Source organism: Echiichthys vipera, assembly GCF_963691815.1.
Source record: "Echiichthys vipera genome assembly, chromosome: 13".
NCBI lineage: Eukaryota > Metazoa > Chordata > Actinopteri > Perciformes > Trachinidae > Echiichthys > Echiichthys vipera.
The window spans coordinates 19,636,471-19,662,764 of NC_139838.1; the positions used below are offsets into that span (position 1 = coordinate 19,636,471).

Below are 26,294 nucleotides of genomic sequence, written 5' to 3' on the forward strand. Positions count from 1 at the left end.
AAAAATGTCACCATCAGTGAGTCTCAGTTCCCTGCTCTCGCTGCCGGATGTGTCCTGTACCTCTCGTCTCCTGGCCTGGTCTGCACCGCAGTGACGCAGGGCAGATGGGGAGAGGAGACCCAACATTTCCTACATGAAATCACACATAAGGACCACGAACACATAGACGTTCAAGACTTAGAGGTGCTGCTTCAAGAGCTTCACAACCACTACGAGCCTGCAGACAGAGAGGTAAACACGAGACTCAAACAAAGCATTTGTTCGTAGACCAAAACTAAAAAAGCAGTCTGGAGACATTAACCTGATTCTCGACCAGATGAATTTGGTTCTGCCTTGCTTCAGCCGTGACTCCGCCTAGCTCCACTCAATCATGTGGGATCGCTCCATAGGAACATGATTTCAGGTGGTCAAGCCAATCAGGACCACTGGGCGGGGTTTTATAGATGTGACGTAGCGGAGAAGCGACTGTTGTGATTCAGACAACAATGGCGGCTTGCATCAAGGAAGCAGGCCTCAACATGGATGCTGCTGTTTCATCCTTGTCGTCCAATCTAGGGGAATATTTCTTCTTTAAAAGAACCAGAGAACGGCTCTGAAGGCTTTTGTTGGCGAAAATCTGTTTTCTCCCGTTGCTTTCATCAGCGTCACAGGTTGGTTTTGATGTGAGTGGTTGAAGAAGCACGTCAATAAAGATGGCGGACAAGTGGTTAATCCAGATGGATGAGTTAAGCAAGGAGGAACCAAATTCATCTGCCGAGAGATTTCTTGACAGTTAATTCATTATTCTTTAAAAATACCTTGAGTTGTATTTTATTTTCAATGTGTGATACACTGTAATCGTGCAGTGTGCCAAAATATCTTATCATACGTAGTGATGCCAACAGTAGACCTACTAGGCTTTGCCTCATACTCAGCCACATCACTGTAGTGACCGTTCCCTCTGTAAATGTCTGGCACTGGTGTAGTGTAAGACACAAAACTTACTTTGCGAACATCCTAACCCCCTACTTACGGTGCCCTTGGTCGGACCACACCCATCTTCGAACTTGGTCTTAATTTTGATCTGCACACCTGAAACGTTTTGTGACCGTATCTTGCACGTTTGAGGGCGCTTGCACACCAGCCTTATTTAGTTCGGCTGAATCGAAGTTGAGTGCTCTCCCCCATTTGCTACGGTTCGTTTGTTCAGTTGGAAATGCAGCGATCGTGTGCAGTGGACCAAATAAGGATTGAGACCTGGTAGAAGAGGTGGTCTCGGTTCGCTTCCAAACAGACTCTGGTGCAGTTTGTTTGTGGTGACAAGGTGTCTGGATCTGGGTCCACACTAACTGCAAAAACCACCGTGCATTTTAGGACCAACCCAGCTCCTGTAGGCAGCTACGCGATTTACTAATGATTAAGTACCTCCCCTGTCGCCACAAGAACAACCACCCTGACAAAGTCACCGCGGACAAATCTCGAGTAGTAATGTAATAACGAGGACCAACCACCGTGAAATTACTTGCGGTGGGTACATTGTCTGCTCGTCACTCCATTTACATACTGAGCGTTTGCCGGCATGGTAAATCTGACCAATCGGAGAGCAGTTCAGGATCTACGTTATTTTGCCCACACCAGACACATCTGTCGTGTGAGTGAGGTGCTTTGTTTCCCTTTTTTTCTTTATTGAGCCGAAGTGCAGCTACATTTTGGTTAACTTCAGCAGGTCATCAGCTGATATGAACAGGTGTAAAAATTAAACCAGCTGAAAAAAAAAAGACTCTTCATTTTCACATCTAGTGAGCACCAGGGAAGTGGACTAGAAACGGGTGTGAAAGCGCCCTGACATATGAGCACCTTGCTAAGTACTCGGAACAATCTCAGTGTATTTTACCGCTGCAGTAGGTATCTCCAGGACCACATTTTGCCATGACAACACACACACTAACTCCCAAGTTGAAGACAACACCAACAGCTGTCACGGCTGATAATAAACCATACAAACAAAGAGTTCAAGAAATGTCCATACATATCCATACCTTTTCTTTTTCCTTCCTCTCCCTTATCACCATGGTAACCAGAGCTGTGTAACAGCCAGTGACATCATGACAGAGGTCAACGTATCATCAACAGACCAGAGACAGGAAACAGGTGCAGTTTTGGGCCACATCCTGTATCACGCCTTGCAAGGTCACTGCTTCATTAGCCAGTCCCTGCCTGAGGAGAGCTTTTTCCTGGACTACATCGTGGAGCGTCTGGGGTCGGAGAACTTCACCGTCGGGGGTAAACGTCCTTCAGCAACACAGAAAAACATGGACACTGATACATTCATAGAGAGAGATGCACCCTCCGAAATCCAGACCTTGTAAACTTAGATTTAACCACTTAAAAAACGACAAATGCAAGATTCATTGTATGTTTTTTCAGAGGCATTTTTGTCTACACATATTGGTTACCTTCTTTCTATTCACATAAGGGGAAGTTATCATTTTATCAATGTTAACCAGTTTTATCCTTGAGTTGTTTTACTCAAGCTTGAGTTATGTTTGTGTTGTGTAGATTTGGAGGCTCTCATGAGCAGTCTGCACCTCGGACCTGATCACAAACATGATCATGAGCACGACCACCACGGAGACGAGCACACTGATCATGATCATAGTGGTTTAAGACGGAGGAAAAGGAGCATCCATGGGCGTCATGAGGGTCATCATGAAGGAAACACCACCTGGGATCAGGTGCATATAGCAAGAAAAGAAGATATCCAATGTTGTAAAACATGAAAAGTGTTTAAATTCTGTGAAAGTAACCAAATCCAATGCACACAGCTCAAAAACTATGCCTTTAAGTGAGCCGTAAAGACTGCATACAATGCAACAATGCATATAGATAGATATGCAGATAGACAGACAGACAGACAGACAGACAGACAGACAGACTTCCAGTTACAGCTGCAATGCAGTGCAGAGACGCCAAGATCGAAGATGCGTAAGACCCAGAAATTCCGACCAATCAGAACAGACTGTGCTTTTTTCTGAGGGAAAAAATAATGTGTTTATTGAACTATGTAACTATGTTCTAGTAGAAACCCAAAATATGGACCTTAAAATGAGCAAAATATGGGACCTTTAAATGATCAAATGTCCTTGTTTTCATTCAGAAAACACATGGTAAAGTCCGGCGGTTAAAGTGAACATATACAGTGTGTAAAAGCTAACATTAGTTTACTGACTTACTTAATTTTTGCATATTTCTTTTACTTTACTTTGTCCCAGCTCTGTTTCTCAGCTGAAGAGCTGGTCCAGATCTACGGTCTGGCAGACAACAGCTCTGCCTCCTCTGGCCTGGGTCAGACCGGCTTGGCCCGGCTCAGCCCTGCACTCATCCAGCAGATCCTGAGCGGAGCATGTGCAGGCATCCCAGAACCACCGACACCAGATGGGCTCACGATGACTGAGAGTAAGAGACTGACAGATGGACTTTGCCTCCATCCGGTTACTGAGTCTATCTCTTCTTGACATGTAAACTGACCTCCACCCCCTCCCCTATTCTTTCTTTGTCTCATAGGATACATCTATGCAACCCTTGCCAATATGGTTATAACACTGACATCTATGTTTGGCATTGTGGTGCTACTGTGTACCTCCTGCACCAATGTGTTTCAGTTGTGTATCCAGTTTTGCATCAGTCTGGCTGTAGGTTCACTGTCTGGAGATGCATTACTTCACCTGATACCCATGGTGAGCGATTTTCACCCTTTTAAAGCTGCAAAAAGATATTTTTTTGACAAAAGGGAGCTGAAAGACTTTTTTTACCAAGACAATCTTGGTGATTTTCAGGCAACATTAACGCATTTTAACTTCTTGTTGTGGTCTGTGTATCCAGTTTCTAGGTTTACACGTGCACTCAGATGAACCCAGCAGCCAGAAGCACTCACATGAAGGTCATCACGAAGGAACTCCAGACTACATTTACAAGATGTTGGTAGTATTGGCCGGGATTTACTACTTTTATTTGATGGAAACAATATTCTCTTTGGTCGCATATAAAGAGAGTCATCACCATCATCAACATCATCATGGGGTAAGAGAAAAAGAACATAAAAAGCAGAATTAAGGGCCATCCACACCAAGAACGATAGCTACAATGATAACTGTAAATATATAGTTTCTAACTCAGAAGTACACCACTACTATAAGGAGCGTTTAAGGTGTCCTTATAGGTATAGTTCTAGGAGGTATTCAAACCACTGATAGATATGGACACAACATTCTTTATTTCTTATTAAATAAAAAAGTTGTGACTTTGCAAACTGCTTTTGGGATTATCAGAACCTAGTGGGATTTTGTCCTTCATTTGCAGAACTCAATCTTGCAAGGAAAAGACGGTGTAATGAGTCATGTAAAAAAGACATGTACTGCAAAAAATGAACCCAGAAGTAACGCTAGCAATTTTACCGTAAAGGTCCCATATTGTAAAAAGTGAGATTTTAATGACTTTTTTATAAACCGGTCAAAGTGCTTTATAAATACTGTGAAAGGAACAAAACGCTCAATCCACAGAGAAATGCACGCAGTCTGTATTCAGTGAGAGTTCAGAAGGCCAGACAGATTAAGACTGGGCTTTTTGGGGCGCTAAAACAGAGCATTAGAAAATGTTGGGTTTCTTTCTACATAAAAGCATGTTAACATGTTCTAGTAAAAATCCGAACTACAAGTATGAACCTAAAAATGAGCGTAATGTGGGACCTTTAAACCATCCGTATTTTGTATCTCTACAGGATCTCAGTATCCAGATATTTTTTGTAAATTTGTATATTCACAAGCTTATTCCTGCCCAACTACACTGTTCTTTACTTCCTTAAGTCTTTCTCTCTTTACTTCAACCTTCAATTTTAGTTTATTCATTTTTCGCTCCCTCTCTCTCTCTCTCTCTCTTTAGGAAGAATCCGAGCCTCACCACTGTGACCATGGGAGGGTTTTGGAGATGTACCAACAGGAGAGGAAACAAAAAGACAAGTCACAGTCAGCTTTAAAAGTAGACCTGGTGAGAAACTACTGTGCGTTATGTAAAAGGGATCTAATTCACCTGCACAGATTAGGGAGTTTACCTCTCAGTGCAGCACTCATTATCAAAAGGTTTTCGATCCGTCCGCTATGACGTGAGGTCTTTATGTAAGCACTTAAAATTTCCGTCACATTACAACCTCCAGGAATCCACTAAATCTCTGTAAACAAAGTGTCTCCTGATGCAAATAGCTATAGATTTAAATTCCTGTTGAAATGTCTCTAAGCTGCCTCGGTGTCTGCGAGAAACCCTCAGCTACTCCAGCTAATAGCTTGTAAAAACATCAAACATTAAAGCTGTAAAACACACTTATATATGCATATAGCAATAACAGGACTTGTTACGGAATGTTTAATGCAACATGCACATTTCAGGTTGGCCATGAAGACGATGAGAGATCACTTTCAGAGGAGAAAAAGCGCACCAGAGGTGAGTAATGTTGTCTCCAGCATGGTGCTGTAATGATGGTGCTAACCAGGGTGGCTACTCCGCCACTAACTATTACTTTGTCTGCATCCACAGAACAGCGTCTCCTGCCTTATATGATAACCATCGGTGACGGAATCCACAACTTTGCAGACGGCTTAGCGATGGGCGCAGCTTTCTCCCTGTCATGGAAGTCTGGTCTGGCCACTTCACTAGCTGTACTCTGCCATGAACTACCACATGAACTGGGTAAAGACAAACACACACAAACCACAAACAGGCCCCATCTAGTTTGATCATTTAAGATTTCTTAACGTCAACCTGTTGCTCTCGTTTCTCTCCAGGTGATTTTGCCATTTTGCTCCACAGCGGCGTGTCTGTCCGCAATGCGCTGCTTTTAAACGTTGGCAGTGCCATGACCTCGTTCATTGGTCTGTACATCGCTCTGTCTGTAGCCACTGATCTTGTCACCAAACAGTGGATAGCTGCTGTTACTGCGGGACTCTTCCTGTATGTGGGGCTGGCTGACATGGTGGGTATTTTTCTTTACACAACTGTTTATCAGGCAGTACAAACTGTAGCCTCAAAATAGAAACTACCTTCTCTCCTCTTTCTCCTTCCAGCTCCCCACCATGGTCCACATCAGCAACAAGAGACCCTGGCTGATGTTTCTGCTGCAGAACATTGGCCTTTTTACCGGTTGGGGTATTCTGTTGTTGCTGTCACTTTATGAAGAGAAAATCCACTTTTAAAACACGGACATTGATTTCTTCAGCGGGTTGACTTTGCTTCTGATTTTCTGATCTATGCATATTGTAAAATGTTTGAACGACATTCACATTAACATGACAAGGGTGTTTATGGGTGTTAAATGGCCATGGTGAGACCCAACAAATGAAAAGGGCTTTACTTGCAAGATGGTCTTTGTTCCCACCAACCAAAGGGTAAACAGCTGGAACTAATCCTGTCAAACAGATTAAAACTTGCTCTTCCACTCAAATTCCATCTTCCACTCAAATAGGTGTGATTGAGCCTGGTTCATTTCCTGCCCCCGTGACTTGCAAACCTTGTGAATGTCTTTTTTGTAAATTGCAAATCAGTCTGCTACTTCAGCACCACAGACAGTTCCATGGATCTATCAATACACAGATACAGTTAGGTCTTGATCAGACAAAGCGAACACACAGCATGTCCGCCCCAAGCTTCTAAAAAGCACTCTGTGTGTTTAGGGCCATTGATGGTTAACAAGGGCCTCGCAGGTTAACAAGGGGCATTTTGGTTTGGCTAATAAATAACTTGAACTAAAATATATAGTTTATCACAAGGCTTCTGTGGTGGACTACATCGAATGTAGGAAGGATATGTTTTTAAAATAAATAAGTTCACTAATTTAACTTTTTACAAATGCAGATATTGGTTATGGTCCCTGTAACCTGTAGGCTTACTGCTTCTGGCATTAAAATAACTTTTATTTTCTTGTTTTTCAGCATTGTGAGAATGCCACTAAAATTCAGAATACAGTGTATTGTTTCCCCTTATTGTCCTAGTGACGTACATGTAAGACATGTAGCACAGATTTGTAAAGTAATTTGTGCTTTTTATTAAATATCTTGATGAGAAATGTACAAAATATATATTTTCAATATATGAAAATGAATATAAACTGTTAAAAGAAGAAGCTATACAGTATGGGTTTATAGTATTTGCTGAACTTCAAATCCCACTGAACCAATTATGAAGGTAAATGTTGGTATATAAATATGGTATACAGTATATTTTGTATTCTGCCTTGTTTGGAAAATTAAAACTCTTTCAAAACCCATTATCTACATCTGTCGAGTGTTATCTAGTTTCTTGGTCTTTGTGTGAAAGAAGTGAGAGGTGCAGTGGAAACTACTTTCTCTTTATCTGTTTTGTCTAATCTTGACTTGCAGGTTACATGAACGTCTTCATTAGGGACAGAGTCCGCTGACAACTCATCGCACAAAGATGGAAACATATGTACATGCTGTGTACGTGTAACGTCTAACTTTCCCATTTAATGACAACATTTATGTGTCGTGTGAGCTGATCCTTTAAGCTTGTGCCATTACAATAGCAGATTACAGCATGTAGCTGCTGACAGAGGAAACACAGATTTCCCTAAAGTCAGCTTTCCAAGAAAAACAATCCATATTTTTTTAACTTCTACAGTACTCTTTCAGAGGTTTTATGAGCCCCTGGAGTCAAGTAACTTACTCTACCAATAAAACACTCGATGATTACCTCTAAAACTGGACCTTTGAGCTTCTCATACATTATACAGCATAATACATCTTTTATAGCAGTGACATCGGCAGATCTTACAGAAAGAACATGAAGAAAGAGACAGATTTGTATAGTTTGATTATTGTATATACTGTAACTCTGGATAGCTGAATAAGTAGTTTTACAACTTCATAAAGAAGTTCATGATGCAGTGACAGTAAGCTGAATCAAAGTGAGTATTTAAGTGACTGTTAAAGGTAAAATAATGGTAAAAAGACATTTACAGTAAATGTTTCAATGGTCAGCTGAGTAAAAGTGTGTAGGGAGTGGAGGATGATAATACCATGATTGATGACTGTAGTTATAATGGTCATGTTCTTGGTTCAGATTTCCGCAAATGAATCAGAGTGTTTTTAAATTGGAGCTCAATGTCAGTGACATGATGGAGGTTAGAAGGTCCAATATTATGCTCATTTTCCAGGTTCATACTTGAATTTTGAGTTTCTACTTGAACATGTTTACATGCTTTTATGTTCAATAAACATATTTTCCTTAAACTGTCTATCTGAATAAACCTTTATTCAACCTCTGTCTGAAACCCTCTCTTTAAGCACCACTCCCAGAAAAGCCCACACGGCGCTGATTGGTCAGTGTTCCCAGGTCTTCAGATTCCTGCAAAATAAATGGCATTCTGCTTTGGTTCTTGTTTGGTGCTAATTTGCAAATGTTAGCATGCTAAAGCGCTAAACTGAGATGTGTGAGCTCAAAGATTGGCCTCCCAGAGCTGCTCGCTAAGACGCTGACTCTTACCCTGGTAAATGAGTAATGGCTTGGCCAAATTCCAGTTAACTCAGTGTCACACTGACATGACTTACTGGGGCACTGGAATGGATGAATAGCACCTCTGTCTTTCCTACTAAGATGAGTCAGTATGGGTCATGTTAAAAAAGGTCTACTGTGATGAGTTTACAGGGATGATATGAAACCAACTGTCACACTTTTTTCAAGTGTGCTCTGCAGCTGCCAAAGAGAGAGTCTTGTTCAACAACAAACACTCCCAAGGAGTGGCCGTTGATGCTTGGGGGTTGTGCATATATCAAACCTTTCCCAGAAAAGGCCCAGTGGCCGAGTTTTACTGTTTAGGTTTCTCCTACAGAGCTGCAGTTTGTATATAATGACCATGGAGTTAATACTGCAGTACATATCCCCTTACACTTCAGTCTGCTGTAGTTTGGAGTTTGGAGCTGTTAGCTGGAGGCTCCTCTGTATATATAATATACATACTGTATATTTGCTCATTAGGAAGATTTCTTCACATTTTATGACGTGTCTTCAGAGTCAAAGCAGATATGTTAAAGCCAGAGTCCACCGTAAAAACACAGTGAAGGAAGAAGAAGCTTGGCCACTGCTGATTTCATTTACCTCACTTTGAAGAGAATGTTTTAGATTTTAGCTGGATTCATTTGCATATGGAATTGGCATTTATTTCCCTTTAAACGTGTTCAAAGGTCTCCAGAATCGTTTCATATTTTGGGAAATATACTTATTTGCTTTCTTGCCGAGAGTGTGATGACCATAGACATATAAAGAGTAGATGCCGCATCGAACGTTGGGCCGCGAGAAATGCGGCCGCCATCTTGGATCGGTCCTTCTCCCAGATAAGTTCTATGAGTGACTCGTTGAGCCTATGAGTTGAGCAGCAGAAGGAACAAGATGCCAGAGCACTGTGCAGCGTATTCCTGCTCTAATCTAATATTACAATATTACAATTCATAATCAGTACAATTTTAAACAATTATACATAAATCCATGCATTTTTGAATGTTATAGTGAGTCCCTCAGGCTGTGGCAGGTAGATAAATATTTAGCTGCCAGAGGAGCTGCTGTCCCTTATTTTATTATTATTATTATCTTGTCACAGTAGAGGCGTGGAGATTAGCCTCTGTGGGAATGTTAGTTAATTTACCCCCCGGCCAGATGTGTGTGTGCAAGCCTGTGTAGATATTAAAGGAGAAGCAGGGAGGAGAGGGGTTGTCGTACATGTGGTCCAGTGTAAATGGATTGCACATTTCCAGCAGTAGGTCAGCGGAGGATGTGCTGTGGTTTCATGAGAGGAAGACACTTCAGAGACAGTTCATCTCAGGTCACCTCACATATTCTCAGTTTTGTTTTTTTAAATATTGAACATGACATTGACATGAATTATGAGATCATTTTTCATGTCATGTCACTTTTTTTTTTAAGTTTAGACTATCAAAGGAGAAGTGACAGAATCTGATCAATATCCTTTGCTGTTAAACTGTTTCATCAAACAGGAGCAACATGATGTGGGCTTTATTATAAAGAATGAATTAGAGATTTACGAGGCAAGCGTGAACATGTATTTCCACTCTGTGCCCGATATTCTCACAGCTGAACTAAATGTCCCACACATTTTTACTTGGTTCTCCACATCTCCACTTAAAGCAGGACGAACGTCACATGTTTGTAAAGCAGAACTGATGAGTCCAGGCTTTTTTAGTTCAGTTGTACCAGAGAAGTTGAAACAGTCTGAAAAGAAAAAATCATACATTTATTTAACTAAGGAAAAATCTTAAATGGTTTGTATAATTTAAAATGGATATTACTGAACTATGCCCCGTGTTTTTGTTTGCACATTAAATACAATTACTACATAATTAAAATATGTAATAAAGAAGACATTCACATAATTAGACCTTGCCTAAAAACAAGGACACAGTCATTTTAGATACTATACAAAGTACTCCTACAACATCACCGTCTTTACCAATTAGAGCTACACTCAAATTGGTAACTGTGCAAGAACAAAACAGTGTGAAAATGATCGATTTAACAAAATGTTATATATATTTTTATACCACACACACTCGCTCCCTCTCCTCTCCACTACCACGACTATGCGACTGGCAGAGCATGGATCATTTCTGAATATTTATTAACATATAGGGTTCGGCTCTTGTTTTTTTTAGTGCTTTAAATGGAAGTGTGTCTGTTTGACTTGTATTTAGATGTGTCCAAAATGTCATCTCTCTCTCTCTGACCTAATTGTATTGATACTCTTGATTTATATGTATTTTAATTTTCTCTGAGTGTGTGTGTGTGTGTGTGTGTGCGTGCGTGTGTTTGTGTGTGTGTGTGTGTGTGAGAGAGAGAGAGAAAGAGAGAGAGTGAGTGAGAGAGAGATTTATGTATTCATGTATGAAATATAGCCTATTAATACTCTATAAATGATTTCTCTTGTTGTGTTTATATTTATAGTGTTTGTAAAACACCTATCATACATCACATATATCATATATCAGAATATTCTATTACTGTTAATCCCACTGTGAATATTAAAATACGCTGAACCGTGTCCTGTCCTTACACTGAGTGGAGCGGGCGACCGGGCCAAGATGGCGGCTCCACCGCTCGTCAGCGCCAATAGGCCCAACGTTCGATGAGGCGTCTACTCTTTATGTCTATGGTGATGACAAGATCGTTTTTGTTTTCTTTACACAGAGCCAGGCGGCTGTTTCCCCTGTTTACAGTCTTAATGCTAAGCTAAGCTAAGCTAACAAAATGCTGTCTGTATCTTCATATTCATCACAAAAGACATTAGAGAGGTTTTAATCTTCTCATATAACTCTTGGCAAGAAAGTGAAGTTTGTTTTTTTTACTGTCCATAGGTTACATGTTTGTGGACCAATATCCAAAACTGGCTAAGGCCACTCAACATTCATTCCAAATACAGATATTATGTTGGTGAAACATTTATATTTGAAGCCCAATCAAGAACTAATATTAATCTAAATTTCCTAAAAACTGCATTGCAAAGCCAATTTCTTTTGGAAAAAAATACATTGCCACAAACTGCTACAAAGCAATAATGGAGAAAATTGTTCCAGTGGAGAGAGAGACTGTAAATACGTTATACCCGTCATATGTATCTGTTCTAAACATACCGGCACTGTCAAACTAAATGTATGAATGAATTAAAGGATCCCATTCATTTTGTTTTGTCTTTTTTTATTAGTCTTCCTTTTTGTCCAATTGTTCTTTTTCAAGAGGTTACATACCATGTCATCGTATTGTCATGTGCGTTATGTGTATGCAAAATAGTACTTCGGTTTTACTTCAGTAAAATTATTTGTTGACTTATTCCACTGCTGCTCTTGACAATAAACGAGACACAATTAAACCCAAATGCTTGGAATTCCCGAGGTGCAGTTGTCTGCCGATGTTGCGCAAATACGACTTCAGAGAGTAACTCATTACACTCATCAAACAAGAGCTACAAGATAATCCAGCCAATACAAGTAAATATTTGCATTTTTATCAAATAATGAAAGATCCTTGAGTCAACAGTGACATTGCTAAGGTGTGATGGTACAATAAGAGGTAAAATTCCACTTTGATTTTGCTCTTCCAGTTTTACTTCCTCATATCAGTTCATCAGGGCTTTTATTTTCTCAGAGGTTTTAGAGTTTGAATCCAGGTACTACTCCCACTAAAACAAGATAAGAGCTTTTCATCTGTGAGACACAAATCCGTGTTTGTTCTCAGGAGATATTGCTAAAGCACCTTCAATAAATGTCAATGCACGACGAAGCTAGAAAAATATAAATATTTTATTTTTAATTACAGTCTACAAAAGAAAAAACTTCACACATTAAATAATTCAACATGATGGAATAAAGGTAAATATGAGAAACAAAAACAGGTGTTTCTGGATTCAGGCTTCAAGTGTGTGTGTGTGTGTGTGTGTGTGTGTGTGTGTGTGTGTGTGTGTGTGTGTGTGTGCACTTCTGGTCGCTCACTTGAAGCGAATGATCTCCTGAGTGGCCAGTCTGATTAGCTGGTTGAAGTCAAACTGGATGTACTTCCTCCAGTAGCGTCTGTCCCTGCCGTAGATTTGAGCAGGATAACAAGGACTGCCTGAAACACAAGATTGGTTCTCACCTTCAGTGTACGCAAGTCCTGAAATGTAACACATATGTTGATGATCCACAGCTGATAACTGCACTTTATGCCAGCTGCAAATTATTGAAACCTTTTTAAGTTTATTGACAGTCTAATTTAATATTTATAAAGAAATAAACATTTAGTTTGTTCAAAAGTAAGAAGAGAGAAGAAGACAAAGCTCAGAAAAGGTTTGTAAAGAGGTTACCACCCCTCGTCCGAGAAGACAGACATCATGAATAGAGAAGAGTTAAGACAGTATGAAAGAAAGCATGTGATTGGTTGATTGGTGTTTGAGATCAAATTAGAGAGAAATGAATAAATCTGCCTGTATCAGAGAGAGCACTAAAGGCGGTGTGTTGTTCTCTCTGGCATAATTAAAAGTGAACTTAATTAACTAATTTTAAAATGTATGTTTTTAATTTTACTGTCAGAGCCCAGCCTAAATAAGATTAATAGTTTATTTATTGCTATAAATTCTATAACACCCTCTTGAGGTTAAGAATCATTCAGTGGAATGACATTTAAGTTAACATTCAATTTTTAAAAAAGCAAACATACACACATAAATATCACTATGAAATAAATGCTGAAAAAGATATGGGCTTATAAAAATAAAAGTTCCCTGAAATAAATAAAATGTAATTATTTTGACCACGGTGACTCATTTAACCTAAATTATTTATGTCGGTGTTTATTTCAAAGCTGTATTTATTTATTTCACATTGACTTAAATTACATTCCATACCTTTGGTCATTTTCACTGGAAAACCTGCTGTTCGTAGGCACTGAAAGTGGACTTCATAAGAACAAAGCTACATTTGCTATTTTTAGAAATCTAAACTTCAGCACTCTGTAGTAACCTGAAAGGTAACGCTCTTAAGTACTTACATACTTGTATATTTTGTAGGAGCATCATCATATTTATAAGTTTGTGTGATCTCACCTATGCCGTGCAAGATTCTAGCAACAGCTCTTCCAGAGAACTTCTCGTCGCTTCGGTTGGAAAGAAAACTTCTGATGTCCGCTCTGATCTGATTCTCCCAGTCTAACAGCTTCAAAGACACACACACACACACACACATGTAAAACTAAAATAACCAGAACATTCAAGACACAAATTCGGTTGAAACTCCTGACAACCATCACGTGAGTTTTACCTTATATTTGCTGAACTCCTCGATGTCCACCGGTGCGAGCATGTGGCTTCGGTCTCGCCTCTTGTCGAAGTACGCAGAGAGATGCTCTTTCAGCTTCAGGCTGCGACTCTCATCCAGACCGTCGACGCAGGATAATGCGCTCTGGAACGCAACACTGCAAACGCAACGATACATACAGACACAAGGCAATGTAGACAGAAGTTCGGATGTCTATAAATACATTTTAAGTCTGTGTGTGTGTTTACCTTTTGAAGGCCTTGAAGCAGGCGGACAGCTGGTAGAGCTGCGTTCTCTCTTGGTTCTGCACTCGATTATGGAGGAACTGACAAACCTTGTCCATCTCCTCATCGCTGAGGTCGCCGAAGGAACGGAAGTAGAAAGAGATGGAGGAGAATTCAACGTGGATGCCGCTACGTCCGCCAACTGAAACACAAATATTCATGATTAATTGTTGAGCGTCTCCATTCATGAATTTGTACTTTTTACTTGTCAGTTTGTACAGAGAAACCAGTTCAACTACAACCTGTGGATATTCTCATTTGTCCAGGTCATCGTTATCCCCAAAGACATCTAAGTCAAAAGCAACTGGGGGGGCAGTTCAACTACACCGTCACAATTAACTACAGGGCTCTTTACCGTGTGCACTCTGTCTGTGTGGATACTTGTTTGAGGTTTTTGAATTCTGCAAACCAAAATCTACCCCAGGGGTAAGAAAACTATTATACTGAAGCAAAAGTAAAGGAAAGAAGACGTTTCTTTGTTAGTGATGGCTTGCACATACCGCTGCTCCACTGCAGCTGTCTGAGTCCTCTCTTCACAAGAGGAAGCTGCCATCCCATAGTGTCCGCAACCTCGACGACATCAAACTCCAGCTGATCACATGTCTCCACTCGCTCGCCTGCCATCCGCTTTCTGGCCAACACCACAGCAACCGGAGGGCAACTGTGTAGAAATAATGTACAATCAAAAATATATCATCAAGTTTGTCATTTTAAGTATCTAATGACAACATTGTTCAACATGTCTATATCTTTATACACACAAACGCATATTCCTGCACACATAGTCTGTGTCTGGATCTTTTTAAGACATTTCATACATTTTAGTGATTTTCTGGAGCTGTCTTGGTCCACTATAGCAGCTGAGTTTACACACAGACAGCGTGGGGTGGAGAAGTTCGACAAAGCGCTGGGGATGCAGCTCCAGATAGCAGAGCAGCGTTTCTACACCTGAAACACACAAACGAAAGAAAAGGAAGAAAGAGACACTGTGGTTTTGTTCTATATATTAGTTTTCTGTGGTTCTTACTGGGTTTTTTTAGGGCATTTGGAGGATCATAGCCACCAAATTCTACTTTATTCTAAACGCCCTGTGAAGTTTGACATGTTCCTACTTCATAAAACTTGACTGGACACACATTTTGGTAGTTCTTGCTTTAGTTTATACTCTACAGGTTGTATGTGTACCTGTACTCTCACTTACACATCTAGCCGTCTATCAACTTGTGTTTTTTCACTTTGATGTATTCATTCATTGTGTTTCTACTTACCTTCCTCTGTGATGTCCAGAGCCTCCACAGTTTCTTGGATGGGAATCGCTCTCTCATGCGTGTGACACACTCGCTCTCTGGGCCAATCTCTGCTCTCCTCTTCCTGGTCCTTTAGCCAATCACCGGCTCCTTTCTCCTCCACGTCCTTGTTCTTCATCGAACCCTCAGCTTCCTCTTGTTCACCCGTCTGCTCCCCTTTCCTGTCCACCTCCTTTTCTTTTCCTTCATCTCCGTCTTCTTGGAGGGGTAGCTCCGCTGCATCGAGATGTGACGACTCCTTGCAGTGACAACAAGGACACATCATTCACCCACAATTCTGGTTTTATGTATAGATAGGTTTGTAAAATGTGTCCAAGACAAACATTGTTTAAACATTTTTTCTTATTTAATTCAATGTTAACTTAATTCTAACTGTATTTTATTGAGAGAAAGAGTAAAGAAGAAAGAGTAAAAAGATGTTAAAGATCACTTTCTTGTTTAATCACCTGTGCAGTAGATGTTACTGGTGTGTCTGTGTGTACTTCGTCCTGCTGAGTGGGAGGGTTCAGGTTCTCCTGATCACACACATCCATCAGTTCCAGTAGCTCAGAATCTTCAATGTCCTTTAAACACAGACAGTTTTTACTCAGTGGAACATTTTACAGTAGTTTTCTTGTATTTAGTCCTCAAACACAAACGTCGGTTACCTTCACAAGTTCCTGCTGTTTCTGGTGTATCTGTTTACATTTGCATGGAGGGAAAACTTTCTGGACCAGTTTCTTTACTGTGTAGTAGTCCACTGTGTCCGCATATATGTGCCGACGGAGCTCATGGAGGTCCCCACCCTACATACACGCAAACACCAAATTAATTATTAGTTAGAAATATATTATTAAATGTCTAGCGTGTTCTGTTATAACTCAAGGTCACAAATTCAGGCGTTTACCGTTTTACAGTTTTACAGTTTTTACATGAGCCAGCAGTCTTACCTCAGGGTCAAGGAAGAGGTGGCAGTGTGCTGGTTCTCCGTCTCTTCCTGCCCTCCCAATCTCCTGAACGTAGCTCTCAAAGCTCTGGAAACACATTTAGCAGAAAGGGAAAAACAACTAAGACAAGAGTTGAGCTGGAGTGTCCATTTTTTCTTTTAATATCTGAGTTTAAGAACAATGTTTCTTCTAGTTTTAACATTTTGAACTTTTACCATAAAAAATTAAACTTTGAACCTCTATCAAAGCATGACAACTGGACAAACTCCATCTTCCGATGAAGATTATGTGATATGATTGAAAGCTCCAGAACTCCAGAAATTCTTTATCTATGTTTTATGTTTGCTCTTGTTCATAAAAATGTCAAACCTGATGCAGTTTCAGATTACACGTATAGGTTTCAATGTTATTATAACGTTTGAGGAGCTTTTGCTTTTGATAAATCGGACCACTAAAAGAAAAACATCACATGCTAGGCTGCCCGCTGCCACTACCTACCTTTGGCATGTTGTAGTGGATGATACCGCGGACGTCAGATTTATCAAGCCCCATGCCGAACGCCACAGTGGCCACCACGATTCTGAGCTCCCCGCACATGAAGTTGTTCTGGACACGACGGCGCTCTGACCCAGACAAGCCAGCGTGGTACGACTCTGCCTGCCATTTCAGCGGTTTACGAATCTTCTTCCTCGCTAAATGTAGAAGCACAGAGTTGGTAGGGAGTCAGAAGACAGAGAGTCAAAAAGAGAGAAGTTAAAAAGGCTTTTTAAGAGATGCAATACAACAGCCTTGCATACCATGTTCTAGTGATAAGTCTGGCATGTCTGATGTAACCATTGTACATTTAACCCCTTCTCCTAATGTGTGTCTCACAAAAATATTGATTATTCACACTTACCCAGGTCTTTCTTTCTCTGTCCTATGGGGTTTTTATGTGTCTGACTGCTGCTACTGCTGGTTTGATTGTTTTCTTTCACCAGCACTCCCTGCAGGCACGTCCTGAGCAACGCAGCCACACGAGTTGTCTCCTCTCTTCTGGTGCAGTAGACGATGATGGAGTCTAGACAACCAAAACGGTCGCCCTTTAACAAGGACACTAAAGCCTGAACAGATAAAGAAAAGGAGACATAGAGACAAATATTTAGAGAAAGTTTCTAGGTAGACAAAAACGGGCAGATGGCATCTGTGGGCATGGACGACAAATATTTGCAGAGGTCTGGAAGATACTCTTCATTAAGACTTAAGATCATTTCAACTTTGCCTTGCGTTGCTCAAGGAGACAGAGAAACACGCTACTCATCACACACCTGATCCTTCTCTCTGTCGGTGGACACAGACAGACGCAGGTTAGGAGGCACTGCTGCAGACCGGACAGCAATGCCGTCTTGATCAGTGATGTCCAGATGCCGTGCAATGTCCAGAGCAGTCGACAGTGTGGCTGTAGCAGTGAGTCCCAGCAAGCACTGCACTCCCAAACGCTCCCTTAGCACCTACAAACACAGACATCATATCTTCGTTGTTACGGCAATTGCTAGTGAGTACAGATTAAAGCCAACATCAGGAGAAATACAACTGCTCAGAAATTACCCTCAGTCTGAGATGTTAATGTTTAAATTGTGTTTAAGCTACAAAATGAGCCACTTTGTGTTGAAGCAAAGAGATAAAAACATACCAAAAGAAGTCAGACACTGCAGGTCTTCCTGATTTATGAAAAAATATTTTTCTTAATCTCTAATATTGGTTTAAAATTTTAATATCTCATCCAGAGACTTTGTGTCTAACTTCAGAAAGCAACTCAGTATCATTTACTCTACACTCTCTTCACATTAAATATTCTTTGAAACTTTAGGGAACACTCACATGCTTTGAGTGTGGGGGATCTAAATGTGCCGAAATTGGATTATTCAAGCTTTTTTAAAAGTATCTGCATCTTAATTATTTTTGGTTTATTTGCTGACCTTCAAACAACAACAATAGAAGTATTAATATCACAACATTAAATAATCATTCTTTACACTCCCATCTAATGTCCAGATGCTGTGTTCCTTCTAATTGACTTAAGATGGACCAAGACAGATGGAAACTGCAGTCTACGCACACACGCACACACACACACACACACACCGTCATCATTAACTCACCTTACAGAGCCTCAGGTAGCAGGGTCTAAAGTTGTGTGACCACTCTGAGACACAATGAGCTTCGTCTATACAGGCGAAGGCCACAGGAGGGAGCTCCTGAGCAGAGGGCAGACAGCCCGACCCTGAGCCACCTCCACCAACCAGAGCCTCTGGAGAGAGGAGCAACACACACACCTGGCCTGACTTCACCTGGAGAAACAGAGGAAGGTTTTGGTTTAAACTGCACCAAAATAATGTACAATCGATATAGAAGAACAGAACAAAGGGAATGGCTTTTGATTCTGGATTTGAAGTTTGATATATTATTTTACTCTTTGAGACATGCAGGATGATGTACAACTGTTGTTTTTCCTCCAACTCTGAAGTCTTGCTGCTCTTGTGTCTGTTACCTTTTCTATCGCAGCTTCTCTCTGTTTCATCGTCATGTTGGAGTGGATGCAGGCTGCCTTCAGATTGGCCGGAAGGCCGGACAGCTACACAGAGACAGACGAGACATTCACAACAAAATGTGGTAATTGCATCACTGTTCAAAGTTAGAGTGTACATTTTACAAACGTTTGTTTATGTGTGAGAGAGAGAGGGTGATTACCTGGTCGTCCATGAGTGAGACTAGAGGTGAAATGACCAAAGTGATGCTTTTTGATCGCTTAGCGTACAGGTAGGCTGGGAGCTGATAGCACAACGATTTACCCATCCCTGTTGACAGCACTACGAGGGTAGAGAGACCTGCAGCAGCAAGTGAGAGAAAAAGAGACAAACATGAAGACAGAGATGATTGACGTACAGGTGTGTGTATTTGTGGTGTGTGTAAAGTGCATACCTGACAGGATCCTCATGATGGCTTCCTCTTGTCCTGGTCTAAATGACTGGTAGCCAATTTCACTCAGAGCTGCGTACACCTCAGCAGGTGTTTCTAAACAGACCAACATTCCCACCAATAAAACATAAACCTTTGAGCAAATGTTCTGTATATTTATTGTTTAGCCTGTATTTAATTAGAAAAGGAACACAATGACTTTACCCTGGACTTTCCCATCGTCTTTGAGATGATAAAGTGGTTCCATCGGTGGTGGAGCAGCGGGGCGCTCGTAGTCAGGACGAATCACATTCAGCAACACCTCGTCTTTATGGTTACCGTCCACCTCCTTTTCTTGGTGTGGCTGCTCCTCTTTGATACAGGGAGACGCCGCTGGAAGACACAAAGACATCTGAATTTAAAGACACGCATGACAAACAAACACGAAACCACCTGCGATACTGTGATTAATATTTATGTCAAGCATTAGAATCTGATTCACAAAGTTGTATTAATTACTGCAGCAAAGTCACAAGAAAACTGTATCTAAAAGGAACAGATCTTGTATTTACAAAAGTACATATTTTATTTCCTCAATGATCGCAAAAGTGAATCCTCCATGAGCTCCGTCTCTAAATCTCCACTGTACTCGTTAGCTGTAATATGAAAAGACAAGGTAGACAAATTGTGTTAATGTATTGTTTAAATATCGAATTTTTGGAACCATTGATTCAAGTTGCGTTAAATATTGCTGTCACTAATTAATGAGGGGCCTGGACGCATTTATTTAATGAACTGACAAATCTGAAAAACTACATTATTTTATACATAAAGCAAGAAATAAAACTCCAATATTTAGAGCCATTTTAGAAAACGTTTAGGTGGAAAGCAGCATATTCAGTAAGTTCAACAACTGGGGTACCCAGGGGTTGAGGTTGCAGTGTGCCCGTTGCCCTGGCAACTTCTTCCAGAGTGGGCAGTTCAAACGGCTCTTCCTCAGCCGGCTGGTCCTCGGGAACAGGAGGAGGAGGAGCTGCGAAACAGGATTGTTCATCAGAGGAGAATAATTCACGAATAATTCAGAGGACACATTAACAGTTTTGCCTAAAACAGATGAATCTATCATCACTAGAAAGTTCCTGATGTGACAGGCAAATAGGCTGCCCCTTTTAAAATGGTCACAGTCCCAAAAAACAGGTTATATTAACTGAGGAGATGAATAACAAATACAATTCAAGAAAACGTGATGTCTTCCTGAAACTGATGTGAGTCTGCCTCATTAGTTTTTTTGTCAAACATGCAAAATAAAGCACTCTTTTTTTGTGAATGTGCATCACTCTGTATTACCAGGTCCCTTGCAGTCCATGGCCCAGTGTCCGGTCCCTCCACACTTGTAGCAGGTGTCACCCTGCCGACTGAGCCCCCCTCTGAAGCCCCCCCTCCTTCCTCTGCCGAAAAATCCACCACCTCCACCAAAACGCTCGCCCTTCAGCTGGAACTTCTGCATGTACATCTAAAAACACACACACAAGCACACACACAGTAGATTTATGATAGCGTAACATACATTTTTGTAACTTTGGATCCATTATGGTCTCTGTTTAGTCTAATAAGTCATGTGAAATTAGATTTCCTTGACAAATGCATCGTCAGAGGGATATATTGTAGATTGTAGGTTTTGTTTTGTTTTGTAGGTTTTGTTTATTAAGCCTTGTTTTGATACTTGATGTGACATGTGTTTGGCCAACCCTGGGAACATTCGCTGAAAATAAATCACTAAAAAAAAATTCCAACTAGACAGAACTGATCAGACAGGCGCTTCAGTGCCGCGTGAAAGCTATCGCCAAGACGACAGATACTACTGCTTCTCTTCATTACTGCAGAAACATATCAGTACCACACGCACTAAACTTACCTGTTTGCGAAGACCAGCCCCCCTGAGTGCGTATCCTTTGACGTGAGATTTCTTCTTCAGGTTTATCTTCACAAAGTTACCCTCTGCGCCCTTCACGCTGCTGTACAGATAATGAACAGTTTGAACACAGAATACAAACAGAGATGTTTTAACACCTTTTTGCTGCAGGACGTGTTTGGTCTTACCTGGCTTTGACAGGCTGCGTGCGATACATTCTCTTGGCTGCGAATTCCTCCTCTATGTCCCCAAACAAGTTCTCCTGAGGAACCTTGACAGGACATATACTGTATTTAACTCATTTGCACAAACAATAAAACAAAGTATGTGGAGATGATAAAAATTTACTGACTTACCTTTTTTGGCTCTGTGCTTTTTTTGTCCTCTTCTGCCTCTCCATCTTCATCTCTCTTTTTCTTGGCTCTCCTTTTCTTCCCTCCTTCTTGAGCTAGGCTGGGGTTTGCATCAGCGCTTTCCTCTTTCTTTTTGCCATTCCTACGCCGCTTCTTTGCTCCTCCCTCCTCCGTCGTCGTCATCTCACCCTCCGTATTCTCTCCTTCTCTCTGCCTTTTCCTCCCTCTCCTCTTCGTACCCTTGGATTCGTGACTGGTCTTGTTATCGTCTTCTGGCGTTAAAGGGGGCGTCAGTCCTCTTTCCGTCTCGTCGCTGCCCTTCCTTTTTGCTTTCTCTTCCTGTCCTCCTCTGCGTTTCTCATTGTGTTGTAGCGAAGGTTTTGGTTGACTATAACTGACTGTTTTGTCACTTGTAATGCTCTTAAGCCCTCCATCTTCCCCCAAATCTGTTACCTCACTTCTTTCTCCCTCTGCATCTATTTCTTTTCTTCCAACTTTTTCATCTCTGTGTATTTTCCCTTCAGTTTCTCTTTCTCTTCTTTTCTCCAGATCTATCTCCTGATTGCCTGCTCCAGGCTTCGCCTCAGTCCCCATCTCTCCAAACACCTGACATCTCTCCAGCCACTTCCTGTCAACAAAGCTCAGCTTACTGGCAGGAGAGGCAGTTCCTCCAATGCCTCTACCTCTGATTCCTCCTCTGAAACCTCGGAGAACCTGAGGGCTTCCTCTCAAGCTAATCAAAGTTCTAACACCTGCTTCATCAAACCCCTTATGTGGCGTGCCTTCAACATGTTCTCCTTTGTCGCCTGAAGCTTCTATACTTTCATTTAACATTCCCGTGGCTCCCACATCTCCTCTTGAAGTTCCTGCACTACATGGAGAAGATAGTGACGACGACAAGGCAGAAGATCTAGCTGGTGAGGGAGCTACTCTAGGGACATTTTGATTTTGTGAACTATTAACTTTACTAGGACTGCTCTTACGACTTATATTACTGCTACAACTACTGGCAGCACTTGCAGGTTCATCACAAAACTCTCTGACAGGTTCAAATGGTGCAAACGGCTCTTCAGGCTCCACTTTCTGGGGTGTCTTTGAAGCCAGGGACCCCAGGCAAGATTTAAATCTTCTGGAAAGGACACAATTAAAGGGAAAACTCACACAAAACATCTGAGGGCCGTTACTGGTCATTCTATTCAAACTTTTTCAAGTTTTCAAATGGCTTACGATTTCCCCAGAACTACTACAGTCGTTGATAAAGACCATGAAATACAATTAAATATGGGATACATATCTATATATAATAAAAAATAAAAAAATTAAAACATTAAAAGACAATGTTGCAATTACTTCATTACAGTGGCAGTTTAAATATAAAACAAGTATATTGTAGTACTGCTACTGATAATAATAATAATAATAATATTGTTTAATAGGAATAGAGCTTGTTCGATTGTCTCTTGATAACTGATTTCAATCATTTGTGGAGGAAAATTCCCAGAACATTGTCCGATGTCAGTTCTCCAATATGAAGATTTTCTATTTTTCTCTGTTTTGAATCATTATAAACTATATTTTGGGGTTTTGGATTGACGGTCGGATAAAAAAACAAGACATTTGTTGTCACCTTGGACTCTGGAGTATGTTTTCATGATATTTAATATAATAAATGTATCAGTATATAATATAAATGAGGTTACATATATATCAGTAAATGATGCATCGATAATATGGAGCTAATGCTGCAAGGCCTGAGTTAATTACCTTGGTGTGAAAGGGCTGGATTCAGGGTCATTGGAAGAGGTCTTGACAGTGGCAGCAACAGGGCTGTTTGTCTGTCCAGTTTGTCCATCTTTCAAAGAGTTTAGAGGTAACCGACCAGGAAGGGACGATTTCTTCAGTGAGACAGGTCTCTCCTGGAAAATCAAAAGGAACCAAAGAAACCAACGTTATTGTGACACTTAATTCCAGCACAATGAGGAAGTAAGTTCTCTCCCTTACTATAATGTGGTGTGGTCAGTGGCTTTTTCTCAGGGTATCTACAAATGTAACCTGCAATATCTGGGAATGTATCTATTTAAGAATGTCGTTTAGCCTTTGGTGTTTTAGGCTTTCATTTTTCCAGAAATCTTTATCTATATCCATCTAATGTAATAATTTTGGGCACTTTTATGGTTGTTACTATACAATGTTGCTCTTTTTTTTTCTCAGCTCCTGTATGATATTTGATTTGGTGACAAAGTAAATTGATGTTTGATATTTATGTCTTATTGTATGTAGGAAATTTGATCATAAGATGGCTGTCACATATCACTACCCTGATGAAGGTCTAGTACTGAACACTGACAGTGTGTCACTCTGAAACTTTTGACCTATCGGTCCCTCTCCTATTCAACTGTCTTCATGACGAAATAGATTTGAAAAGTATTCTCCTGTTCGTGGTCAGGTTTTTCCAAAGTATGCCTCACCTTGCCGAGTGTCGCTAGGTTGTTTTTAAGCTTTAGGCCGTAGTATTGCGCAGAGGCCTGAAGACTGTCTCTGTCCTCGGGTGTCAGCCTGGGAGATGGTGCGGGCTGTGAACTGCGGTTCAGATGTGCACCCCAACAGTCTGACTCCTACAACAAGATAGTCAAAGACATAGGAAACTCTTTGTCTTGCTTTTTTTTTCCAACAAAGAAAACACTCACAGGCACAAACACACTTTCTTGAGTACCTTCTGGGCTGTAGATCTGGACTGTTCAGCGGGTCTGTTGGTCGAATCACCGCTGCTGTTTTCTTTGGCTTGCTTCAGACTGCGGTACTCTTTATACAGCTCTGGAATAAAGACACACAATGTAATATGCTTCTGTCTCTAAACACATCATCTATGCCACAGACGGTGCAGTTATACTTATGGATTGCGATGTTACTCACTCCTGGTCTCCTCTGGAGCTTGATCAATGTCCTCCTGGAAAAGGACATTTGAAACATGGTTGAAACCTTTAAAAAAAACTGTTAAAAACTGTTAAAAAAAACATATTTTTAAGCTAGCATAATAATGGCATTTTAAGACATTTTATTCCTTTTATGGCACTTTTTGAAAAATATATATATATTGGTGTGTTATTGTATGATTTGCTCGTCTACCCTTGTTTGCTTGTCACTTCAATTCCTTGAATTTTTTCAACTATTTATTTGTTTGTTCTTCTATTTTATTTATTATTTTACTTTTCATGGTGCATACAGTCTGCATGGTTGTCTTATTTTTATACTTTGTAAAGCAAATTAGAGCTACATTTTATTTATATAAATAGGTGCTCTATTATTATTATTATTATTATAATTATTATTATTTTAATAGTCAAGTATGGTGAAAACGCGTAAACAAACTGGCATCAACACTGTCTTAAACAGTAATATCATTTGAACAAAAGGAACCATAATGACACCATAAAAAACATTAATTCATCTTCATTCATCATGCATACCAAATATATTTTCATTGTTCACCAAAGAAATAGGTTTGCGTATTTGTGTTTAACGTTACCTTGTTTGGTTTCCTCTGGTGGTCTTTGACAAACCCCTGCTCCCAGCTTTTCAACTCCAGTTTCACCTCGTTATATCGATCCATGTTTACAGGATTATTATTCTTCTTTGTTATTATTATTCTTTATTGAAAGTTAGAGATACTCAAACAGACAAAAGGTTAAGTTACTATTTACTTACTACATAACTATCGCCCGGTCACTGAGCTGCATTTAACGGTTTACTTCCGCCTTGTATGTTGTGTTACGGTTTTCCCGCGCCGGAAAATGACAGCTTGTGTTGCCAGGTTCCTTCTTGTATCCCCCAGTCTCACGAAACATAGTTTTCTGTTTGATTGTTTTTTACACTGATTTAACCAAGATTACATACCTTATCATCATATTATCTACCAGAAACAAAAAATATAGCGATAAAAACATCAGTCTGTGTAAAAGTTGTGAATTTCTTCAATTTTCTAATGCCTTCATTCAGGTTTACTCTCAGGAGGGGGTTGAGCTTCAGGCTCCGCCTCCTTCTTAAAGGGAAAGGGACGAAATTAAAGCATACAGCCTGTGATGCTGAAAGGCCACCAACCTGCCAAAAATCATGACTTTAACTTGACACATGTGGTGAAAGAATTGCTCAAAGCTTTTACTTAAAGGTTGAATATGTAGAATCTTCATTAAAAGCTATATTTAAATATATGTATATATGTATACAGCCACGGGACGTTTTGAGGGGTAAAGAATGAAAGTATTGCTTTTACATAAAAAATAAAAACATTTAGTCTGAATTAATATATATTTTTTTTATTTGACGGGCTTGACGATGACTTTCGGTCACGTTCTGTTTCCATTGTAAAGCCAATAGCGTAGGGCATTGCAGGTTGTCAGGGTTGTCTGTTGTTGGGTGCAGCTACTGTAGGCTGGCACTGGGTGAAATGGAGTTTTCCAATCCTGACGCTGCTTATTTCTCCCAGCAGATGAGTGACCGGAGACAGGCAAAAACAAGAGTCAATATAGACCAAGCATTCACTCCATGGACTGAGATGAAGGAGCTCAACGGCATTAAAACGCTCGCTGAAATGGCTACGTATCTCCTTAACCTAACTTTCATGTTTACTTAGCTGTAACGGCGAACAGTAACAGTAAGTAGGTTCAAACAGACTCCGGTCTCCTGTAGACTACTGGGCCAGGGTCTGACGAACCTGGCAACCCGACTGCCGGAATTATTTTC

At 40.5% G+C, this 26,294-nt stretch overlaps 2 protein-coding genes across 2 annotated transcripts in view; one reads left to right on the top strand and one right to left on the bottom strand.

Annotated features, from left to right (window-relative positions):
* Positions 1–7,291, top strand: part of slc39a4 (solute carrier family 39 member 4) — a 9,537-nt gene extending 2,246 nt beyond the window's left edge. Inside the window, exons 2-12 of the mRNA XM_083925841.1 lie at positions 1–231; positions 2,061–2,262; positions 2,539–2,714; positions 3,252–3,435; positions 3,544–3,716; positions 3,862–4,059; positions 4,918–5,022; positions 5,418–5,472; positions 5,566–5,718; positions 5,814–6,001; positions 6,093–7,291. The exon at positions 1–231 is cut by the window's left edge and continues 78 nt beyond it. Of these exons, the coding sequence (XP_083781967.1) occupies positions 1–231; positions 2,061–2,262; positions 2,539–2,714; positions 3,252–3,435; positions 3,544–3,716; positions 3,862–4,059; positions 4,918–5,022; positions 5,418–5,472; positions 5,566–5,718; positions 5,814–6,001; positions 6,093–6,221 (1,794 nt within the window). The 3' untranslated portion in view covers positions 6,222–7,291. The remainder of the gene's footprint in view (positions 232–2,060; positions 2,263–2,538; positions 2,715–3,251; positions 3,436–3,543; positions 3,717–3,861; positions 4,060–4,917; positions 5,023–5,417; positions 5,473–5,565; positions 5,719–5,813; positions 6,002–6,092) is intronic.
* A 5,241-nt stretch (positions 7,292–12,532) lies between these two features.
* Positions 12,533–25,164, bottom strand: recql4 (RecQ helicase-like 4; the record flags this gene model as incomplete). The annotated part of the gene is made up of 28 exons (XM_083925065.1): positions 12,533–12,654; positions 13,625–13,733; positions 13,839–13,992; positions 14,084–14,261; positions 14,620–14,780; positions 14,938–15,067; positions 15,388–15,664; positions 15,873–15,989; positions 16,074–16,211; positions 16,356–16,439; positions 16,851–17,044; positions 17,251–17,455; positions 17,660–17,842; positions 18,494–18,682; positions 18,883–18,966; positions 19,083–19,219; positions 19,314–19,406; positions 19,515–19,682; positions 20,212–20,322; positions 20,637–20,802; positions 21,205–21,304; positions 21,390–21,472; positions 21,558–22,683; positions 23,319–23,470; positions 24,023–24,169; positions 24,277–24,368; positions 24,468–24,501; positions 25,081–25,164. 28 exons carry the CDS (start codon positions 25,162–25,164, stop codon positions 12,533–12,535), a joined length of 4,818 nt encoding a protein of 1,605 aa, XP_083781191.1.
* Positions 25,165–26,294: the final 1,130 nt, after the last annotated feature.